This window comes from Cheilinus undulatus, linkage group 9 (assembly GCF_018320785.1).
Source record: "Cheilinus undulatus linkage group 9, ASM1832078v1, whole genome shotgun sequence".
NCBI classification, from domain to species: Eukaryota; Metazoa; Chordata; class Actinopteri; order Labriformes; family Labridae; genus Cheilinus; species Cheilinus undulatus.
In genome coordinates, this window is record NC_054873.1 from 11,786,915 (window position 1) to 11,807,259 (window position 20,345).

The 20,345-nt window shown below is 40.0% G+C and overlaps 1 protein-coding gene across 1 annotated transcript in view; it reads left to right on the forward strand.

The window, feature by feature from the left end:
• Nucleotides 1-20,345, forward strand: part of cttnbp2 (cortactin binding protein 2) — a 150,293-nt gene that overhangs the window by 55,840 nt on the left and 74,108 nt on the right. Inside the window, exon 3 of the mRNA XM_041795646.1 lies at nt 17,457-17,687. Coding sequence (XP_041651580.1) covers nt 17,457-17,687 — 231 coding nt within the window. The remainder of the gene's footprint in view (nt 1-17,456; nt 17,688-20,345) is intronic.

Sequence of the window (20,345 nt, forward strand, 5' to 3'; positions counted from 1 at the left end):
TGTGGAGGTTTTCCACAGGAGGAGTTGGAACATGTTGCTGGGGGATGAGATGTCTGGGTTGACTTGCTTACCCTGCTGTCACAGTGACTCAACCCTGGATAAGTAGAAAAAAATGGATGGAAAAATATCTAAAATTTTTACACCTGAGCAAATTTCTCAATGAAATTAAAATATAACATGTTAAATATATGTAGAGGAATTACTTTAGCATTGACATTCTGATAAAGAGAAAAGTACACATATTTCTAAAACATTATAAAAAGATAGAAACTCATTAAACTTTCACATTTTTGAGAAGTGTGTAATAATGATGGTGTCTGGATTGTTATTTAAAGTTCCTGTAAAGTGATATAAAAATTTTGTGTCCAAACACACTAGATATGTTGGAATAAGGCTGCTGTAAACATGTGAAAAACACTGAGGTCTAGCATTTGGCTGGAAGAGTTTTATTTGATATTTTATCACACCTGCACAGAAGCTTCACCATTCAGGCTTTTCCAGATGTTGGGAGGAACTGTGGTTTCCAGAAGCCAATCATTTTTTGTCTGTTTTGGGTTTGTCCCAAAGTCAACAGGTTCTGGCATGATAGTCATAAAGAATTAACAAATATTTGGGCCAAACTTTACTTTTAACTGGGAGCAACTCTTTGTTGGAATCTTACTGTCATCGAATAAGAAAACTAAGTACTTGTTTGCATAACTTCACATAACTCAGAAAATAACATACAAGGAATGCCTGAAGAGCTAAATACAGGATGAGGAAATGAAACGGAGACATTTAGCGCTAAATTACCAATCTGTCATGTTGTAAATGTGATTGTTTCTCTGGTGGCTGACACAGAGAGCTGATGGGTCCAGTAGTGCAGATGCTAAGTCCTCCAATCAGGGTGTAGCATTTTTTAAAGCTTGAGAGGATCCTTTTTCTCGGGACTGGGTGTGGCTTCAGCTCAGTTTTTCATGACTGAAATTTGGCCTGGTGGTTCATATCACAGAGGCCTATTGTACAAAAACCCAAAATATGTTGTTTTTTTAGCACTTTACAGGAATCCATGCTGCTCTGCTACACCAATGCGGCCTGAAACTATGACTTAAAGGTAGGGGAGAGCTTCAAAACACTTAATCTGTGAAATACAGAGTTTAACACTTTAATACAGAAAGAAATATATAGGAGCACATCTACAAAATGGCTCACTCAAATCCAATTATCATTTTAATTGGCTATTTTCACTGTTAAGGGTTCTTTTCTTATGGCTTCCATTTATTATGGATATCAGAGCTAAGAAAGCATTAAATGTGAGTTGACCATGTTTCCAGTTACTATAAACTCAAGGAACAAAAGTTAAAAAAGCTTTTATTTTGAAAGACTTCTGTTGGATCAAGAGTTACGATATTAGCTTTAACACAGAAAAAAGAACTTGCTATAGAGAGAAAAGTAAATCAAAATAGCTAAGAGAAATGTTAAAATAATCTGTCAGCAGGTTTTTTTTAAGTAAGTCACTAAGGGTAGCAGCATCCAGATGCTGCCCTGCTATGGTAGCTGAACTACGGTGTACCTTTAGGGACAAATTAGCATGCAGTTTAAAAAACATCGATGCATTGATTTTAAAACCTCAATCACTTGGCAATTAACAACCCTACTAATGAGTTTTATAACAGATGAAATGTTTGTGATTTTCCTTGAAGTATTTGCTGCAACATGGTGAACTTATTTCCTGAATGGAAGAAAATCTCTTTTTATCTGATTAGGAATATAATCAGCCGAGCTCTGAGAGAACAAAGAGCACTGCCTAATTTAATTTCACCCAAAAAACCTAATCTGTTTCCCCAAATCAACCCAATTGTAATGCACCATGCGTCATCGCCTCATTATTTTGAAGGTCGTGCTCTTTGTTGACCTCGGATGCTGCATTTCAACAGGAATCACCCGGAGCGAGCTGTTCTGCCTGTTGGTGGGTTGATTATATAAGAATGGCCTGGTTCCTCACTGATGTCACAGTGATGTCAGCTCTGTGCCTCTACTGACAGCACCAGTGCCTCCAGGGGCTACACTACAACTAACACTACCCCTCCCCTCCCCTCTGCATCAACCAACCACAAAGAGAAAAATGACTGATGGATTTTGGAATCGCTTCCTCTGGTGGGTCAGACGTGAGGCCACAAGCAGGCACCGGGGGTTTTAGTTTGTGGAGTGTGACCACTAATGCGAAGGAAAATCAATCATGATTGGTCAGAAAAACAGCAACTTTTGGCTTCATTCGTAATATTTCTGGAGTTCTGCAGGACCATAAACTTGAACCAACAAACTTTTTGTGTTTGTGTCTTTGGTATTTCCATTTCTACATTGATACAGCTTTAGAAAAGTCTTCAGAGTGCTACATCTCATCACCTGAACACTTGCTGTGAACATTTCTCTGTCCAGAAAGGTCAGTCACTCACTGTTGTTGATCCGCCAAACCCCCTTTTCCTCTGCCACTGAGAAATTTCTGTGTTGTCTGTCAGTGCTGCACACCAGAAACTGAGAGAGGTGCAAAAATGTCTGTGAAATACCCCCAGTGTACAGCTGAGTTTAATTTCTCTCTATTCTGATGAGCTACAGTGACATAAAGATAATGCAGTTCACAAGATAAAAGATCCAGCTTTCAATACCTTTAGCCCTGGGGGGGTTCAACCAATTATTGTTTTATCTCTGACAAAAAATATAGTGAATAAATATCAGAAATGGTAAAATGAATGGCTCCTTGGTTTTCAAGAGCACTGCATGACATTTCTGAATTGCTGTTTTGCCAGGGTCAATCTCCATCTGTTAATTTAAGGGAACTGCCATGAGGAAGCCCAAACTTTTTCTGTTGGGCCTTTGTTTGGTAGATAAAAATCTTTTCAAAATGCACTAGTATTTCACTGTCTAAACTTGAAATGATGCTCCCTTTTTTGCTGTTTTGTTATGCTCATACAGAAACATTCTGATTTCTACCATGAGCTCACTTGTTTTTGCAGGAACGTCTTTTTGCTTTATATCTTCATAAAAATGCACCAAAGTTTCTGTAATGAACTAATGAGCGGGGATTAAACAGCATGACTCACACTCAGTAAGAAGCTGCCTGAAGTCCTCTTTATCAGCTACGCTGTACGGCTCAAGCCTTTATGAATAAAACATAAAAGTGCTGCTTGTGTTGTTCAGGTCCCTTTTAGAAGTGAAGAAAAATTTAGATTTTACTGCGTCATTTAACGCTGGATGTAACGTCACGCACCGAGCTGATGTAGCTGATGTCGCTGGTGTATTGTCATGTGTAGATGAAGATTGGTGTTGCTGCAGTATTTTACCTTGTTTTTTTGCACAGCTAGCATATTATAGGACTCATGTCCAACAGTATCCAGTATCTTTGCATTCTATCTTGTTTACAGCCAATAGACTTTCTCATCCATAGTACCGGTAGTTTGTTTTGATCTGAAGCGTAAGCTGCAGCATGCAGTTAACTGTTCGCTTCCACCTACTGGCATTTCTGTTAACTGCACCAGAGGGAATATTTATCGTAAAAATGCATTTCAGGGCCACAGTGTTGAGCACATGTAGGGCTTGATTTTAAAGGAGACATATTACGCAAAAATCACTTTTTCAGGCTTTCCTAACACAAATATGTGCTCCTGGCCTGTCCACAATCCCCTCAATTACCAGAAAAATCCATTCCCTCTCCCCCTCTCTTTCTCCACCTTTCAGAAAATGTGTGCTGAAACAAGCTGTTCTCAGATTTAGCTCCTGGTGACCTTACCAGGAGCTAAAGGTTTGGTTTGCCCTCCCCCACTTGGAGGAAAGTTCTTCCCTCCTCTACTGATCCTCTCAACTACCAGCTGAGATGCTGGATAGCTCAGTGGGTTATCCTGCTGACTACGGTCTGGAAGGTTGATGGTTCAAATCCCAGTCTAAACTTTGGATAAAAGTGTCTGTAGTACCAGGAGTACTGCATCCATTTCCTGAGAGGGGCGGAGTCAGACAGCTAGTTACCATTTAACACTACAGACACAGAAATGGCTCTGAGAGAGGCTGAAATAGAGGAGGTTTTAAAGGTACAAAAATCCAAAACTGGATTGTTTTTTCAGCAACAAACTTCACAGGCATGTTTTGGGGACCTCTGAGACCAATTTAAGCTTGTCTTAAAAGGGTATAATATGTCTTCTTTAAATATTCAAAACATGTGAGTCATTGTTTCTTTCACAAAGACATCCTGTAGAATTGTAAAAATTCTAAATGTTGTAGTTTAAGAACAACCCCTTTTACTTTACATTGATAAATGAATGTTGTTGAATGAGGCTGTTAATTTACTCATACAGTGTTTCCATGCGTGGTTAATGTCTTAGGGAACAGCTTTCCATTCATAACTTTGCTCGTAACTATCATCTGTATCTCTTCTTCTGAAGTCTCCACTGTGAAATGCAAATGTCATGTGTCTGGTCTTGTGGTTCAGCAGAATGGTCTTGAGTGTGCTTATAGGATTATAATGTTAAAAGCCAGTTAAAACCATCTTCATGTCTGTGGTCTTCCATATTTTTGACATTGTTCAGTACTAGAAATCATCCTATGTGCAGCAGCTTTAGTCATAGCTAGTGGATGAAATAGCTGATGATGTATATTTGGTTCAAGATCATTCATTGTGTGCTGATCATCATCTACTGTCTGATGAGTATTATGTCTTATTTTATCTAATCTAATCTAATAATCATATCTTTTTATAGACATTAAACATCACTGTCAGAGGATTATCATTGTTGCAGTAGAATTGGCTCTACTGTAAATAATGTCCCCTACTCAAATGTGATTGTTCAAGGCTGCAAACTAAACCAGAGCACATCTGACATCTTGTTTACTCAGATTTTAAACTTGCTGTGATTTAAATGCATCAACTGTGGGCACTCAAAATGAGCCTTTTCACATGGCTTGTGCAGTAATAATATATTGCTTGCTGCCCTGTAGCTGAGTGAATGTGTAGCCGAGCTCAGTAGTTCCTGATGTTAACATTTGGACTGCGGCCAATCCCACAAAGTGAAATGACACATGATTTCTGTTTTTGATGAGTTTGGGTGATAAATGATGATGCCGTTCAGGCCCAGTGACACTTTAAACTGTCAACATGTTACATAACACTGAGGGGTCGTTGCTGTAAGTGAACACAGCCTGGCAGAGGAGGCAATCATCGCCCGATCGCCTCGTTCTCACTCGCCCTCATCTTTCACTTTCATCCACCCTTTGTCTTTTCAACACGCTCTTGGGGCTTTTTCCTCATTTGCCCTTTCTTCTTCTCTCTGTTCTTCCCCTTTACTTCAATCTAATTTACACTGTACCTGCTCCTCCTCCCCCGTCCTTACTGGATCTGTTTCCTCTTTGTCAAATCAAATCCTTTTTGCATGTATTGATCCCCCTGGCAAAGTGAAATCCCCAGTGATGGCAGGTCAGTGAGTGTCTCTCTCTCACTGCTGAGACTGATCTGATTCAGTGTTAAGGTAACCGCCAGCCGTCATCATGCTGTGTCCTGATTGATGATGTGCTTGAGAGGCATCCTTCACATTTAAAACTTGCTCAAAGAGCTTTGCTCCCACAGATGACCCAATCTCTATAAACAGTAAACCTCTATACAATGCAAATGAATGCTGAATCTGGAGGCGAGGAGCAGTAGTTATATTCGGAAGAGATCTGTTTGTGTATGAATGGCATTGTCTCCTCAATCAGCAGGTTTTGGTGAACATTGAAAAAATCTCTGGGGCCTTTAGCCTGTATGTCAATGCTACATGGAGCTGAATATATATTTATAATACCATCAAATGAGTGTTAAAGACCATAATGGTGAGCAGAACATCTTAATTAGATTATCTTGCACTATTTTCTGTCTTTTTTTACACAGGTTGTATGCCAGTTAACACCCAAAAGTACAAGTTTAAACTGAGGCAATGCTAGCCAAGCTTTTTGGCAGAAAGATGGTGCTTAGTGTTACAATTTCTTCATGTAAAATCCCAAACCTTATTGTTATGTGACCTTTAAGCTCCATCTTTTACCGTCTGAGCTGTAGGCCATTACTTGTCAGAGGTTTGTTTTATGTTTCACTATGATTGGGTTTAAATGCCGCTGCAGACTCACAGCTCAGTGATAATGTGGTAGGAAGCGCTTTGAAGCAGAGATGGTTTAATTGGTGGGTCTGCTTGTGTGTGAATGACAGATGGGCTTCAAGATCGCCGCCATCACCCTCAGGGTCAGCGTTTCCCCAGGGACCATCACCCACCGCCCACACTCATGCATATACACACACAGACTCAAACATTTCAGAGGCTTCTGTATCTCCAGGGAGCAGAAATGGATCCAAAAAGTTCACCCCCCCAGCCAATCCTAATTCTCCCCTTCCTCGATGATGTCTCTCAGCTCGTCATCGCTCTGACCTAGAAAACCAAATCTCGATTGGAGTCAATGAGGAGCCACCTCAGGAGTGGAAGATAAATCAGGTCGCTTATCATGCAGAGAAGCTGCAGACTCGTCGATGCTCCGAGGTGTAATTTCTCACATTTGAGCCCTGAAATGTTTTACCCTCACTGTGGCACAGATTTCTCTTTGCCAGACTTTGAAAGAAAGCTGAAGGCAAGGAGGAACTCTGAAGTTACAGTGAATGGATGCAGTGTGCACTGAATTTCCCCATGTAACTAGATTAGGCACATTATTGCACTTTCTTTATAAGAGATTTTTAAGAGCAGGAAGTTATTCAGTAACCTACTAACCTTCTTATAAACTCAGAAACTCTCACATATACTTATCTTTTTATCTTGGGATAAGACTGCTGGTTTTCACATTAAGAAAATACCTGACTATGACTCATTATTATGGGAAAACAGAGTAACATACAGTGTTACTTTTGAAATTACAATACCTGACAGAAAAACAACACTGTTGTGGGAGCTGCTCTTGCTGTTCAGCAAAGGGTGAGCAGGATGTAGTCGACACACTCATCACAATGACCTGGCCCCGTGAGTCTGAAACCAGAACCCGCAGAGGGAAAGATCGATTTATTGATGTGGCTGTCCTCCTGGTGAGCCGTGGAGCAGGCATGACCGGCAGCACAGCCTCTGACAGGAAATGTTGATTTTAAAGCCAGGAGCAGCAGGGAGGCTCTGTAAAGCACTATTCTGATGATATGGAGTTTAAGGCTTTGTGATTTTATGCTCCTCAAGGCTCTTTTCTTGTTAGATATATTTCCACAGCATGTCCCTTAAACCACCATTTCTTCCTCATGCTGATTGTCAGTTTTGGACTTCAGCAGATCGTCTTGACCATGTCTACATGTACGCATGAGTTACTGTCATCTGATTGACTGATTCGAAATTTTGGCTAATTTAGAGTTGAACAGGTGTTCCTAATGAAGTGGCTGGTGAATGTATTTTGGATTCAGGAGAAACGTGTTGCCAACAGCTATAAAGTGCCTATTACCAGTATTCACCCCTTTGGATGTTTAACCCTTTTACTGATTTTATAAATCAATCATAGTCAATCAAATTGTGCTTTTTTTGACAAATAGAAATACTCCTAGTAGTCTCACAGTTATTGGAATGGGGATCACCTCAGTGCAGTGAATGTGTCTCAAGTGATTGTAGTATAAAGACACCTGTGTCTGGAAGGACATTGCTTAATCAGTATTCTTGGCTACCATTACACCATGAATACAAAAGAACACTCCAAGCTCACAGTTAAGGTTATTGAAAAGTTTGAGTCAGAGGATGGATACAAAAAAAAAATCCAAGGCACTGAACACCCCTGGAGTTCAGGTAAATCCATCATCAAGAAATGGAAGGAATATGGCACATGTGTAAATCTGCCTAGATCAGACCGTCTTCACAAACTGAGTGACCGTGCAAGAAGGAGACTAGTGAGCGAGGCCACCAAGACACCTATGACTACTCTGAGGGAGTTATAAGCTTCAGCAGCTGAGATGGTAGTAGCAAAGAGAAAGACACTGTTGAAGAAAACTAATTTAAATCTGTACTAGAGTTCGCCTAGAGGCATGTGGGAGAATCCATGGTCAAGTGAGAGAAAGTTCTGTGGTCTGAGGAGACAAAAATTAAGCTTTTTGGCCATCAGACACTGGACAAACACCACATTCCGACTTTGAAGCACGGTGGTGGCAGCATCATGCTGTGGGGATGCTTCCTGGCAGTCTGCCCTGAAAATCTTGAAGGAGGATGCTAGAGAACTATGGCTGGAGAGGATTTATTTTCCAGCAAGACAATGACCCAAAGCATACAGTAAAAGCTACACAGGAATGGTTTAAAGCAGCAAGGTAAATATTCTGGAGTGGCTGAGTCAAAACTCAGACCTCAATCAAATGGAGAATTTGTGGCTGGTCTAGTAATGGCTGTTCATGCCTGATCCCTGTACAATCTGACTGAGCTTGTTTTGTAAAAAGGGAATGGAACTTATTTTACCAAAAATAATTTTACTTCACTGACATTACTGTGTAGAAATCTGTTTTCCCTTTTGGCATTAAAGAGGGCTTTTTGGTCAGAAAGCCAAATTATATTGACATTGAACGATTTATAAAATCAGTAAAAGGAAAAAACATCAAAGAGGTGAATACTTTTTAATTTTTAAATTTTTTTTTATAGGCACTGTAGTACTTAAAAGAAAGAACTCCAAAATACGTATCCTCCCTTCCCAAACCACCATTAGTGCTAATTAAGGTTTATGTAGACCATTTATGGTGCATTTCTACTGACAATATTTAGGGCTTAGTATGCATTTATCTGTGTTTTGATTATAAAAAGCAACCGACCCAAATTGTCCCACTTTGGCACCATTTTGTAGGGGTACCGATCTAAAAGGTTGGAGCTATACATCCACAAAAAGACATACAACATTGATGATAAGTCAAAGAACTCTGCTCAAAGATTCTGAAGTACAGTGAAATCATTGAAAGGTTGATGTATTTTAAGGACCTGGATGACTCTCCTCTTCATAGATCTATCACCATGTGAGCTTTCATGCATGTTTGGTTCATTTTTGGACTTGTTGGAAAATTAAAACCATGCTGGGATGAACAGCTGGCTGCTGGAGGAGGCGTGATAAATCAGTGTCTGCAAAGGATGACACATCTTTTAGACTAATTCATTCCAAAAGAACTCTTTTAATGCATCCAGCAGGACTTGTTGATGAATATTTGCAAACACAGCAAGTCAAATTTCATAACCACTTTGAAATTAAAGAGATAACCTGGCTGATTTTAAAGACTTCTTTTGTAATTAGTATGCATTTCTCTACTAAATGAGCTTAACATTGGCTCCAGTGTCTTTTTGCTCTGCCTCTTCTGGTTCGTTTTGTTCGGTGTTGTCAAGTTGTTCTCCAAATTTTCCAGCCCTTTCTCAGGCCCTCTTCTATGAGACACTAAGCCGAGCATCCCGAGCATCAGATACTTGAATCAAGCGCCCTCCAGCAACCTCCTCAGCACTATCTTGTGTTTTTCCCGGACATGAACAGCTCCTCTGTTGGACCCGATCATTTTTGTGTCAGAGCTGGATTGGCAGACGGCCACTGACTTTACATTCACACGATCGTGAATGAAGCAAACCCTTGAATCAACGCTGCTCTTTTCTCAAGTATGTAAAGTTAGAAGTGCCATCCATGTCTTTTTAGGTTCTTTGTTTCTTCATTGTTTCATCTCTTCTCTCTGATTTTATATCTTTTATCGTCCTTCCTCGCAGCGTTTGCTGTTCTCTCTTTCATCCTCTTCCTCTTTCTTCCATCTTTCCTGCAGTGATCAATGTCCTCCTGTCTTTCTGTCTGGCTGTGTTCCCTGAACCCTCTCACACAGTGTACAGCATGCCTGTAAAGGTTGATGCTAATAATACTGAAGTCTCACTTTGAGCCCTACACCACTGCTGTACTTGTAAATAATACAGTAATACTACAGTACTGCTGCTGCTCCTCTTGTAAATACACTACATCCCTTTAAAGTCCAAGATAAACATCTAAACCTTGTTCAGTGGCCTCAGAGGCCTTGCTGTTTACACTTTGAAACACTAAAATGTGAAGTTTGAATCCTCTGTCTGACTGAACCATGATGAATATTTCAGACTGAGAATGTGAAGGCTCTGTTGTGAACTGTTCCAGATACATCCTTACTTACATGGTGTGCCTCTCCTGCAGTTTAAATCAGGACAAACAAGACAAGCCATCTTCTTCTGTCACTCCCTGTCATGAAACATCACCCAGAACTCAATCAAAGAACTGCATGTAGCGTGTGATGGTAGGAGGAATGAGTGAAGTTGTTTGTGGTGGGTTACATGGAGGATAAGAGGCCTCATCTTGTGAACTTGCATGATCTTGCTAATCAAGCATGCAAGGTTACAGGTTACATATTTCTTGAAATGTGTCAGACTACCAATTACTTATTTTGTTTGCCGCAGAAATGTAATGCACATTATGCAAACATTTAGGTTTTTTTTAGAATAGAGATCCCTGTTTTACTGATGAATATGTTTTTTTAATTTAAAACCAGATTGATATAAAAAATGATCATCCTCTTCAATACAGCAGTTGATATCAAATTTGCAATATGAGTCAAAATCATCACAACTAGATATTTGTTGGAACATTCTTCTGGCTAAAGGCAAAACAAGACTACGTTGGGGACTTGGACTTGTAGCCACAACTTTAATACCATTATTATAAAAAGTGGGACGTCCCTCATCAGTTTATTTGTGCATTAAAGTAAAACAACAAAATAACTTGTGAAGTCCTGGTTTGACTGAAAAGATTACTCAGTTTAAGGCAGCACAGATTCACATATTCTGAAGGTTGCTTAGATTTCTGAGTTTTCTCTCCAGCAACACTAAACAGCTGAATTATTGACATATAAAGGTATAGAACAAAAAGTGTGGAGCATTTTCTCTGGTAGCTCAGAAACTGATCGGTACGATCCTACAGCAGCTATAGATGAAATCCACTGTATACTCCAGCTTTCCACTAGAGACGGCTGATGTGTGTGGGATCAATAGCGCCTCAGGGGAGCTCAGCGTTCGACAGCTGATGAGATCTCAGAGGATTTAGCCTTAACGCAAAGGCTGTAATAGAGTGACCTATGACCCTGAACCTCACAACCAGGAAAAATTGATTAACCTTTCCACAGACTGAAACAGGGAGAGGAGCACGCTGGGCTCAAAGAGGGGGGGTTAAGTCACTGGATGTTCTGTTTTTCTGTCGGAATGGAGGTTTAAGCATCGGTGACATTGCTGCTTTAAAAGTAAGATTAGGGAAAATGAGAGCGAAATTTCTTATAACAGCAGCTCACAGCAAAGAAGGGTTTAAATCACACCCTTTCCTTCCCTGGTAAATAGTAAGGGCTAATTTCTTTTTCCCAGTCACGCACTGATACGACTGAGACTAGCTGAAATATTGCAGGGTGATGCTGCACAGTGCTAAACAAGCCTAAACCTTCAGTCAGATAAGGGCCGGTCCTAATGTGTCAGTGAAGAGCAGCCAGCTGTCCGAGAGCGCTAACGCTCCGCGGCTCTGTGTAAATATTTACAGGAAGATCTGGGTGTTAAAGGCCAGTTTAAAGACGCTGTCCCAACACTCTCTATTATTTACTCTGTGGAGGTCTGCAGAGGATTCCCCTCACTGCTGCAGGATGTTACAGCTTCAGAGCCGAGGCCTCTTTCTGTCAGGAGTCAGAAATGTTTTATTAATCTGCAGAGCAGAATTTGGGCACTTCAGAATTCCCATGGATCGTTTAAAAGTCTTAAATGGGATTTTGCGAAATATCTGAAAACGCCTTAGTATTACAAGCAAACTGTCTTAAACTTTGATTGCATTTCACTAAGATGTTATATCAAATATTCACTATTTAAAAGCATTTACAGCAGTGTAGTACGTATGCAATAACAAACAATGAACACCAGAGAGAACGAGAAGAAGATGAGGATGTGCAGGTTTATGGAGATTTGGCTTAAAGGGGGAAAATACAGGAAATGAGAGAATAATGAAGCAGCCTGTAAGATATGCAATGAAGCTTTTAAACTTTAGACAAGGTGTTGAGGGCCTGATATAATCTGTATAGCACAGGATATGCAGTGAGAAAGTGTTTTAACAGGGTCTCTTGTCATTCAGACCCTCCACAGATGGAAGTCAACTTCTCTCAGCAAATCACCTTCGACCTTTTAAAGATGATTCAATGGACTTCATCTCACAGGCAAATCCAAAGAAGAAACTGAAGCACATGAATCCCCTTCGGCAATTTAATACAGAGCAAGGGACTGCTATATTTTTTACATGCAAAACTTGAAATCATTGAATCATCATAATGGTATTTAGTGTTCTTTATGGGTATTAAAATGCCTTAAAAAGTCTTGAGTATGATATTGGAAAAGTGCCGAAACTGTATGCAACTCATATATCGTGTTTAGCTTTCTCTGTACGTTTCGGATCATCGTCTTTCTAGAAAATAAAACTTCTCCCAAGCCATGCTCTCTTGCAGACTGACTAAGATTGTCCTTCAGGATTTTCCAATATTTTTGGCACATTTATTTTTCCATCTACATTAAGGAGCAAAATGGAGAGAGCCAAACTGCCAAGAAGCATCCCCACAGTGTGATGCTGCCACCACTGTGCTTCACAGTGGAGACAGTGTGCTTGTGATAAAGTCCTACAAACATAGCTTCTGGTCTGATGGCCAAAAAGCACCGTTTTGGTCTCATCAGACCAAAGACCTTTCTCTCACTTGACCATGGAGTCTCCTACATGCTCTTTGGCTACCTGTAGTCCAGATTTAAGGATTTTTCTTCAACAGTGGCTTTCTCTTTGCCAGTCTCCCAAAGCTTTGACTGTTGAAGAACACAGGGGGCAGTTGCTACATGCAGTCTCTTCAATATCAGTTGCTGGTGGAGTTTTCTTTGTCCTAATGGTGTAATGGTAGCCAGGAATACTGATTAACCAGTGACTGGGGCTTCCAGACACAGGTGTCTTTATACTACAGTCACTTAAAACTCATTCACTGCACTCACAGTTGTGAGACTTTTAGCATAGATTGGTTTGACCTCTGTTGACTTAAGTCAGTCACTTTAAAGGGGGGTGAATATTTATACTTTACTGTGTCTGTCCCTCATATAAAAATGTCTTTTTCTACAAACTTTCTGTGATCCATCTCCTTAAAAGACGCTAACACCTGCCTTGCCTCTGTGCTCTGTTTACATTGCTCTGCTCTTTTTCAGCTGTTTACAGCGTTGCTACCCACAGGATCCACCGTCAGTCTGGTCCCTTCTGTGTTCGAGTGTGCCTACGTGTGTGTTGTTGTTGTCTTACTCTACAAAACTCCTTCTCCTTCTTTGGCGAAGCGTCTCAAACGCCGTCCTGCCTTTTGTTCCCTTGTGTCCCTGCTGTCTGTTCCTCGGTCTCTCACACTGCGGCTCTTTGTCTTTTTCTCGCCTCCACATTTCATTTATTAAAGATTCCTCCCTCGCCAGCCTTCTGGGTATGAATCATAACTCTTTGAAATCTTTAAACACTCTTTTATCCGTGCCTGTCGTTGACACTGCGGGAGATAAAATTAACCGTGTATTTCTGCTACAGTTATGATCCTAATAACCCTCCTATACTCTGGATTCTGATTCTGTTGGTGTGAGTTTCTCTCTAGATGTTTCCGTGCCATTAATCCATCAGCAGCACTTATGGTCAGAGGGTTTGGTCTCTTTGCAGCTGCTGAGCTGAAGCCAAGTGGGTTTTGGTTGGGTTTTATTAGAGCGTTGGATTTCTGTGTGTGGTCATCTGGTTGTGGTCCATTTGATTAAGAACAAGTTTAACGGAGCTTGTGTTACAGAACCAGACCCCAACTGATGACAGCTTCTTATTCTAGCACTAGTTCAGGTGACACCAGACCTCAGGGCAGCTTTTCATTAAGCCAAAAGTCTGATTTAACATCATTTACCTTTCCAGAAACATGGCAGAGGGGGAATCTGAGCCTGTGGTGTCATTTTAACAGAAAAGCTGGACATGTAACCTGTTTCAACATAAGAGAAACTGGGCTAGTAGATTTAAAGGTGTATAAATGCATGAAAACGTTTGGATCTATTCTAAAGTTCTTAGAAATTACATAAAAACGCTGCTTTGCTCATGTGCTCATTACAGATCTTGCCATCTTTGGGCTTCAGCTGAGCATCGCTCTGTTTACATTCTCCTGAAAGTCAAAGCTTGAAGATAAATGATAAACATTAGAGGCTGCAGCTGTGAAGCTGAAGTATTTCTGTCATTTATAGCCAGTCGACTTCCCTCTTACAGTATTAAATCACCCAGAATCCCTCATCTTCACTCTATTATTTGGCAGGATTGTTCACTTGAAGTGCTGTGTGAAAATAGTGACTCTTGTTATGACACGGTTTTACATTTTTCTGATATCGCTCTACCTCTGGAAACCTCCAAGGACTCTGTCTCACATCTGTCATTGTAACCTGAGAACAGCCGAGCCTCCTGAGGTGCTGGGTGGTTGTGGAGTCATGTAGGCGGGCTCACAGCGGTCAGGGATGAGTGGCGGTTGTTGGGGTTTTTATGGTTGACTCTATCTGACATGCTTGATGGATCGGACTTTGTCCTGAAACCACAGAGTTGAGGTCCGGGGGGAGGAGGGTGAAACCTGGGCAGGGTGCAGATGCAGCTTGGGTGTAATGTAGAGCAGCTGTGCATTTGAAAGCCAGAATAGATTGTAGTTTGAAGCTGGGGAATGACTTGATAAGAAGCAGGAACTGAAAAGTACTTTGTCTATCTTCCTATTGTCATCCTATATGTGCTGTTTGTTTGTTTAAGTACACCTTCGCTTGAGTTAGCCCTGAATTTTTTAATTTTTAATTTGGATAAACACCAGTCTTATCAAAGTAACAAAAAAGTAATTTATTGTGCAGTACAATATAACATTTTAAACATGTCTTAAAACAACATTACTTTTCATTCTTAACAATTTGGATGAGGACGCTGAACTAAATGGTTAAGAATGTAATGTCAGACTTTGCAGCTAAGCCATGATGTGCAAAAAAAAAAATCAGGATGCCAGAAAATAAAGTAGAAAAGATTGAGATTAATTTTATGTAAAATGATTACATAAATGTGAAAGGTGAGGATTAATAGCAAAAAGCAGCAAAAATAGGTTAGTAGTGGCAAAAAGAAGTGGCAAACATGGGCAACAAGTGGCAAAGTAACAAAAGAGGGTGAAGATCAGCAAAAATGGGTTCATACAGGCAAAGAGAAGAGGCAAACTTGGGGAAAAAGTGGCAAAAAAGAGGCAAAAAAGTGACAATAACGGGCAAGAAACAGCACAAATGGCTTTGAAGTGGCAACAAAAAGAATGGAAAATGGCAAACAGGTGGCAATAACTGTAGCAAAAGGGACAAAGCGGCAAAACTTGGTGAAAAGTGGCAATAATGGGCATGAAGTGGCTAAGATTGGTTAAAAAAGCAAGCAAAAAAGGGGTTGAAACAGCAAAATTGTGATCAAAGTGACAAAGAAATAGGCAAACATGGGCAGAACGGCAGCACAAATGGGTTTAAGTGTTAAAAAAAACAATAAAATTGAGAAAAAATGGGTTACAACTGGCAATAATAGTAGCCAAGGGGACAAAAAGCAGCATAAATGAGCAGAAACATGGATAAAAGTGTCAAAAAGAAGTGGCAAACATTGGCAAAAAAAGTGGCAATAAAGTAGCTCAAAAATTTGAATATCAGCAAAATTAGTCAAACATGGCTAAAATGGGCGTTAAACAGCACAAATCATGGAAATTGCAAAAAATGGGTATCAAGTGGCAATAACCATAGCAACAGGGGGAAAAAAGCAGCATAAGTGGGTCTAGAACAGGGGAAAATGTGCCAAAAAGAATTGGCAAAATTGGTAAAAAGTGGCAATAAAGCAGCAGTAATGGGTATGACGTGGCAAAGATGGGCAAAGAATGGCAAAAACACCAGAAATGCTTTGAGAGTTGCAAAAAGAACTGGCAAACATGGGCAAAAAGTGGCAAAAAAGTAGCTAAAAAAGTTGAATAGCAGCAAAAATGGGTTGATAGAGGCAAAAGTTGGCAAAAAAGCAGCACAAATGCAATGCAGAAAGAATGAATGGAAAACCACAATGGCTAACAACGGGAAATAATTGTGGCAAAAATAGCAAAAAGCCACACCAAACAGCAAATATGAGTTAAAAGTGATGAAAAGAAGACGCACAATGGGTGGAAAACATGAACATCCGAACCCAATAGTAGCTTTACATGCTCCAAAATGAACCGAATGTTAGCCAGGACACCGGCACCAAAGCTACTGATCCAAAACACATGCGTTGATGCTATCAATGCTTCCCAATCAGGGAGGGCTCTTTTTTAGGGTTCTTCAGGGGCCAGGACCACTCTGTGAGCAGGTCTGGTCTAATGAATGGTTGCTTCATTCACTCTATATGAATAAATTCCTTTCTATAGCAGCCATCAAATCTTAGGTCTCAGTTTCAGTTCAAACAGTTTTGGCTTTTTTAACATGAGTAGGTCTGCTTATGGTTTGTGAGGAAAAGACTGCATTTGTTGTTAATGTTCGTCATCTCTCTGGGGCTCAGTTGCAAATCTCTTTTAACTTTGTTGCCTGAAAGTCTGCAGGCTGTTTAAGTCCATCTTGGCTTATTATTACCACTAGCTTTACATCTATGCTGCACAACCCAGACTATCAGTACAAAGGTTGTTGTGGACAAGGACACATTTGAATGTTTTCTGTCTTCTGAGATGATTGGCCATGTTTCTTTGTACCAGAGTTTACAGTTATTCAGAGGAGTGAGGCAGAGGCTTTTCTGCAGCGGTGCAGTGCATCCTGGAACATGTTGGCAAAGCCTGCACAGCTCTGAGAGTAGGAAAAGTTATCTATCAGCCAAAGATGCACTGACGCAAGACTTTATTGTGTTCAAGTGACTAAAACAACCCTCAGCACTCATTGGACACCAATGTGAAACAAATGCGTAAAGAATTCCTTTGAATAAGATGTACTTAGGGATGTTTTTATTCAATCATGAATATTTTATGACAAGAAATGAGTTTTCAGGGGCTTTAAAATTGCATCAGCGTTATATGTCTTAATCAGTTGTGAGCAGAGCAGCCGTGGAGAGATTTTTCTTTTCATGATTATCTGCATAGTTTTTACACCTCTATAGCTTTGAAATCATTTCAGTGAGAAGTGTAAACTCAGTTTTAATGAACACCCTTTTGTTGGCTATTTCTGCTCAGTGGTAAAACACTAACATTGTTTAAGGTCAGCAGATAGATGCATGGATGTCTACTGATTATTCAGCTGTATTGAAAATTGACTGCCACATACTGGTTTTAAAATGTGTAGGGGATAAAACTGTTCTAATGTGGGGAAACTCAATTTTAAGATTCAGTGTACTGAGCATGTGAAGTAACGTTTTCTCCCCTCTCTGTCTTTCTCCAGGCTCAGAGGAAAGAGGTGTTCCTCCAGGAGCGATACGGTCACTACAGTCTGACAGACCCCTTCCTCGCTCTTCAGAGGGACTTTGAATGCGGGGTCCCTGGAGGAGACAAGGAGCGGCGGCCCCTGGGCTCCAGCCCCATCTCAGTCCTGGAGGCCGTCATGGCCCACTGCAGGAAGATGCAGGAACGCATGTCAGCCCAGCTGGCAGCCGCAGAGAGCCGTCAGAAGAGGGTAAGACTCCACGAGGAGGGATGTTAAATCAGGGTTTTTGTTTTCAGTGCAGAGCCATGGCTCGGCTGATGGTTTCATTTCTGTCCTTAAACCCTTATTGCCATTTTCTCTGAGTTGTAGTCTCATCTAAATGTTGCTTATTATGACTTTGATTTGCCAGTTGTCAACTGGTAAGTCATGCTTTCTCCTGAAGAGAATCTGTTTGTCTTTTCAGAGATAGATTTTAATAGCTGATCACTTTGGATTTTCAAGCTGTCATTGTAAACAGATAACTGGCTAAAAACATTTCAAACTGAGTCTTCAATTCAATGAAAACCACACAAATGATGGACGCAGAGAAAAATGGAGGTCAGTGAGAGGAAGGGAAATGCGACTCCAGTCTCGCTGCTGCTCTGATACTCTTTGCTTTAGTCGAGACCGACAGTGAAGTCAGATAAACCAATTTTAAACCATTGAGCTGTATATTATGTCACAGCTAACACTGATGTCCTGTGAGACGCAGTGTTCTGCTGTGATTTCTGTGGTCTGTTCTCCGTTGGGTGCCTCAGATGAGGGATAGCATATCAAGCAGTTGAAATCAGACTGTTTTGTAAGAATTTCAGATAAATGCTCACACAGGAGTCTAGTGTGGTGATGAACTAAATGGAAAAAAAAAATTACGAAGGGCAATGGTTGGGAAGGAGGGGTGCGTTTAATTCACAATGTAGGAATTGGAAAAGGCCCAGGGGTCGATGACTGTATGCCACATCAACTATCGTACTGTAGTTTATAGAAGATACCCTTCACATAACACTGAAACTTTACTGTTGTGCTTGATTAAAAACATAATTCTACAGATTATAAAGACAAATTTTGCTGTCTTTTTTGTCTGTGGTGCTTGTTGGCTCTGCAGGTGTATCTTTTATCAATTTCTGCAAACAGTTGCCATAACATGCATGTTTAGAAAAAATTACAAACAATTCAACTGTAAAATTGAAGACTCAGTGATAAGGATGTCTGAAAAGTCCAAAATAACATTCCTGCCATGGACAAACATCACTTTTTATTGGGAACTTTGAAATCAGGACTACTACTACTCTGCTTGGTTTACAGTATGATCCCTTCACAACATAATTTTAAGATTTTAATATAGAAATGATACTGAATATTAGCGCTGAACTATTTGGGAAAATAATCTAATTGGGATTTTTTCCCCCCAATATTGTAATTTAACATGCAATAATTCTCTAATTTCCTCATCTCATGTATTTCTCAGCCAACAAGCAATAGATCATTTAAGATTATTAAGAATATAACGTTATAATATAATATTATATAATGTATTTATTAAATTAAACTAAGGTAAACAATTTAGAAAAAAACATCTAATTGCAATTATTTTGTATTGAAGGTGATGATCGATTTTATGCCATTCTAATTTTCAATAAGACAAGCATTTAAAAACAAGAAAAAATAGATTTTTTCCAAGCTCTTCTAGAATAAAAAAACACTTGATGAGTGGAGTTTAACATCTCGGCTACAGGGTCAGGTCAAAGAAAAGTTGCATTTTCTTCCATTTAAAAATTGAAGTGAGATATTTCCATTTAATCTAAATTTCAGTTAAATGCCCAGTCCTACTGAAGATTGAGATGGAATTATGTTTCAGTATTAGCTTTTTTTGGACTGTAAAAATATGAAATATGTGCATATTTTGCTCATTAAAGTGGCAAAAAATTGGGATGAAGCCAAAAAGAAGTGGGAAAAAAATGGTGAAAAGTGGCAAAAACAGTGGCAACAATTGACATAAAGTGGCAAAATGGGTTAAAAGTGAGTTAAACAGATACTGTAAAAGTGTGAGATATGTCCATATTTTTCTCATTATTTTTTATTTGAATTCTAATTGTATGCTGCTGGGAAAAAATACATTTTAAAAAATCTCTTTTAAAAAAGATTAACTTTTGAAAATTGAATAATAAAACATTAACTCTTTAAAGCCTTTTGTGTCATATTTGATAGATACTTTCATGAGACCTCTATTTAATCAACACGATCAATAAATGACTTAAAAAAATTGGAATACAATCTGATAAATGAAAAAAATGCCCTCCTGTGGATAAGCAGTTGCCGAAATCCTGAAGTGTAGTAAGTGTTATACATGGAGGAAAAAATATTTAAACTGACTCCCTGCATGATGATTGCCATCAATTTTGCTTTTGAGTATTTACACCTCTGCTAGCTAGCAAGCTAGCAGTATGGTCGTTGAGCTCTAAGCCTGGGGTGATCGATGTCCATATGAGGTGCAGTAAAAAATGTACATGGCTGAGTTAAATTCTGATTGCAGCTGAAATAAAAGATCTGTGCTAGCGCTCCTTCTTGCAGGGTGGGTGTAACAGTCTGCTGCTGAAGGAGCTGCTCAGGGCCCCCCACTGTGCCATGCAGAGGGTGAGAGGGGTTGGCCGTGATAGATGTCAGCTAAGCCAACATCCTCCTCTCAACCACTTCCTCCACAGAGTCCAGGAGAGGACAGAACTGGCCCCTCTGACCAGTTTATTAAGTCTCTTTTTTCCCTCATTTTCCCCCCTCGTCCCCAGCAAGCTGCCGCGGTGTCATAAAGAGTCCACAACAGAGTCCTGCACGCTCCAGAGGACCTCAGTCTCGTCAGCAGGTGCAGATGACTCT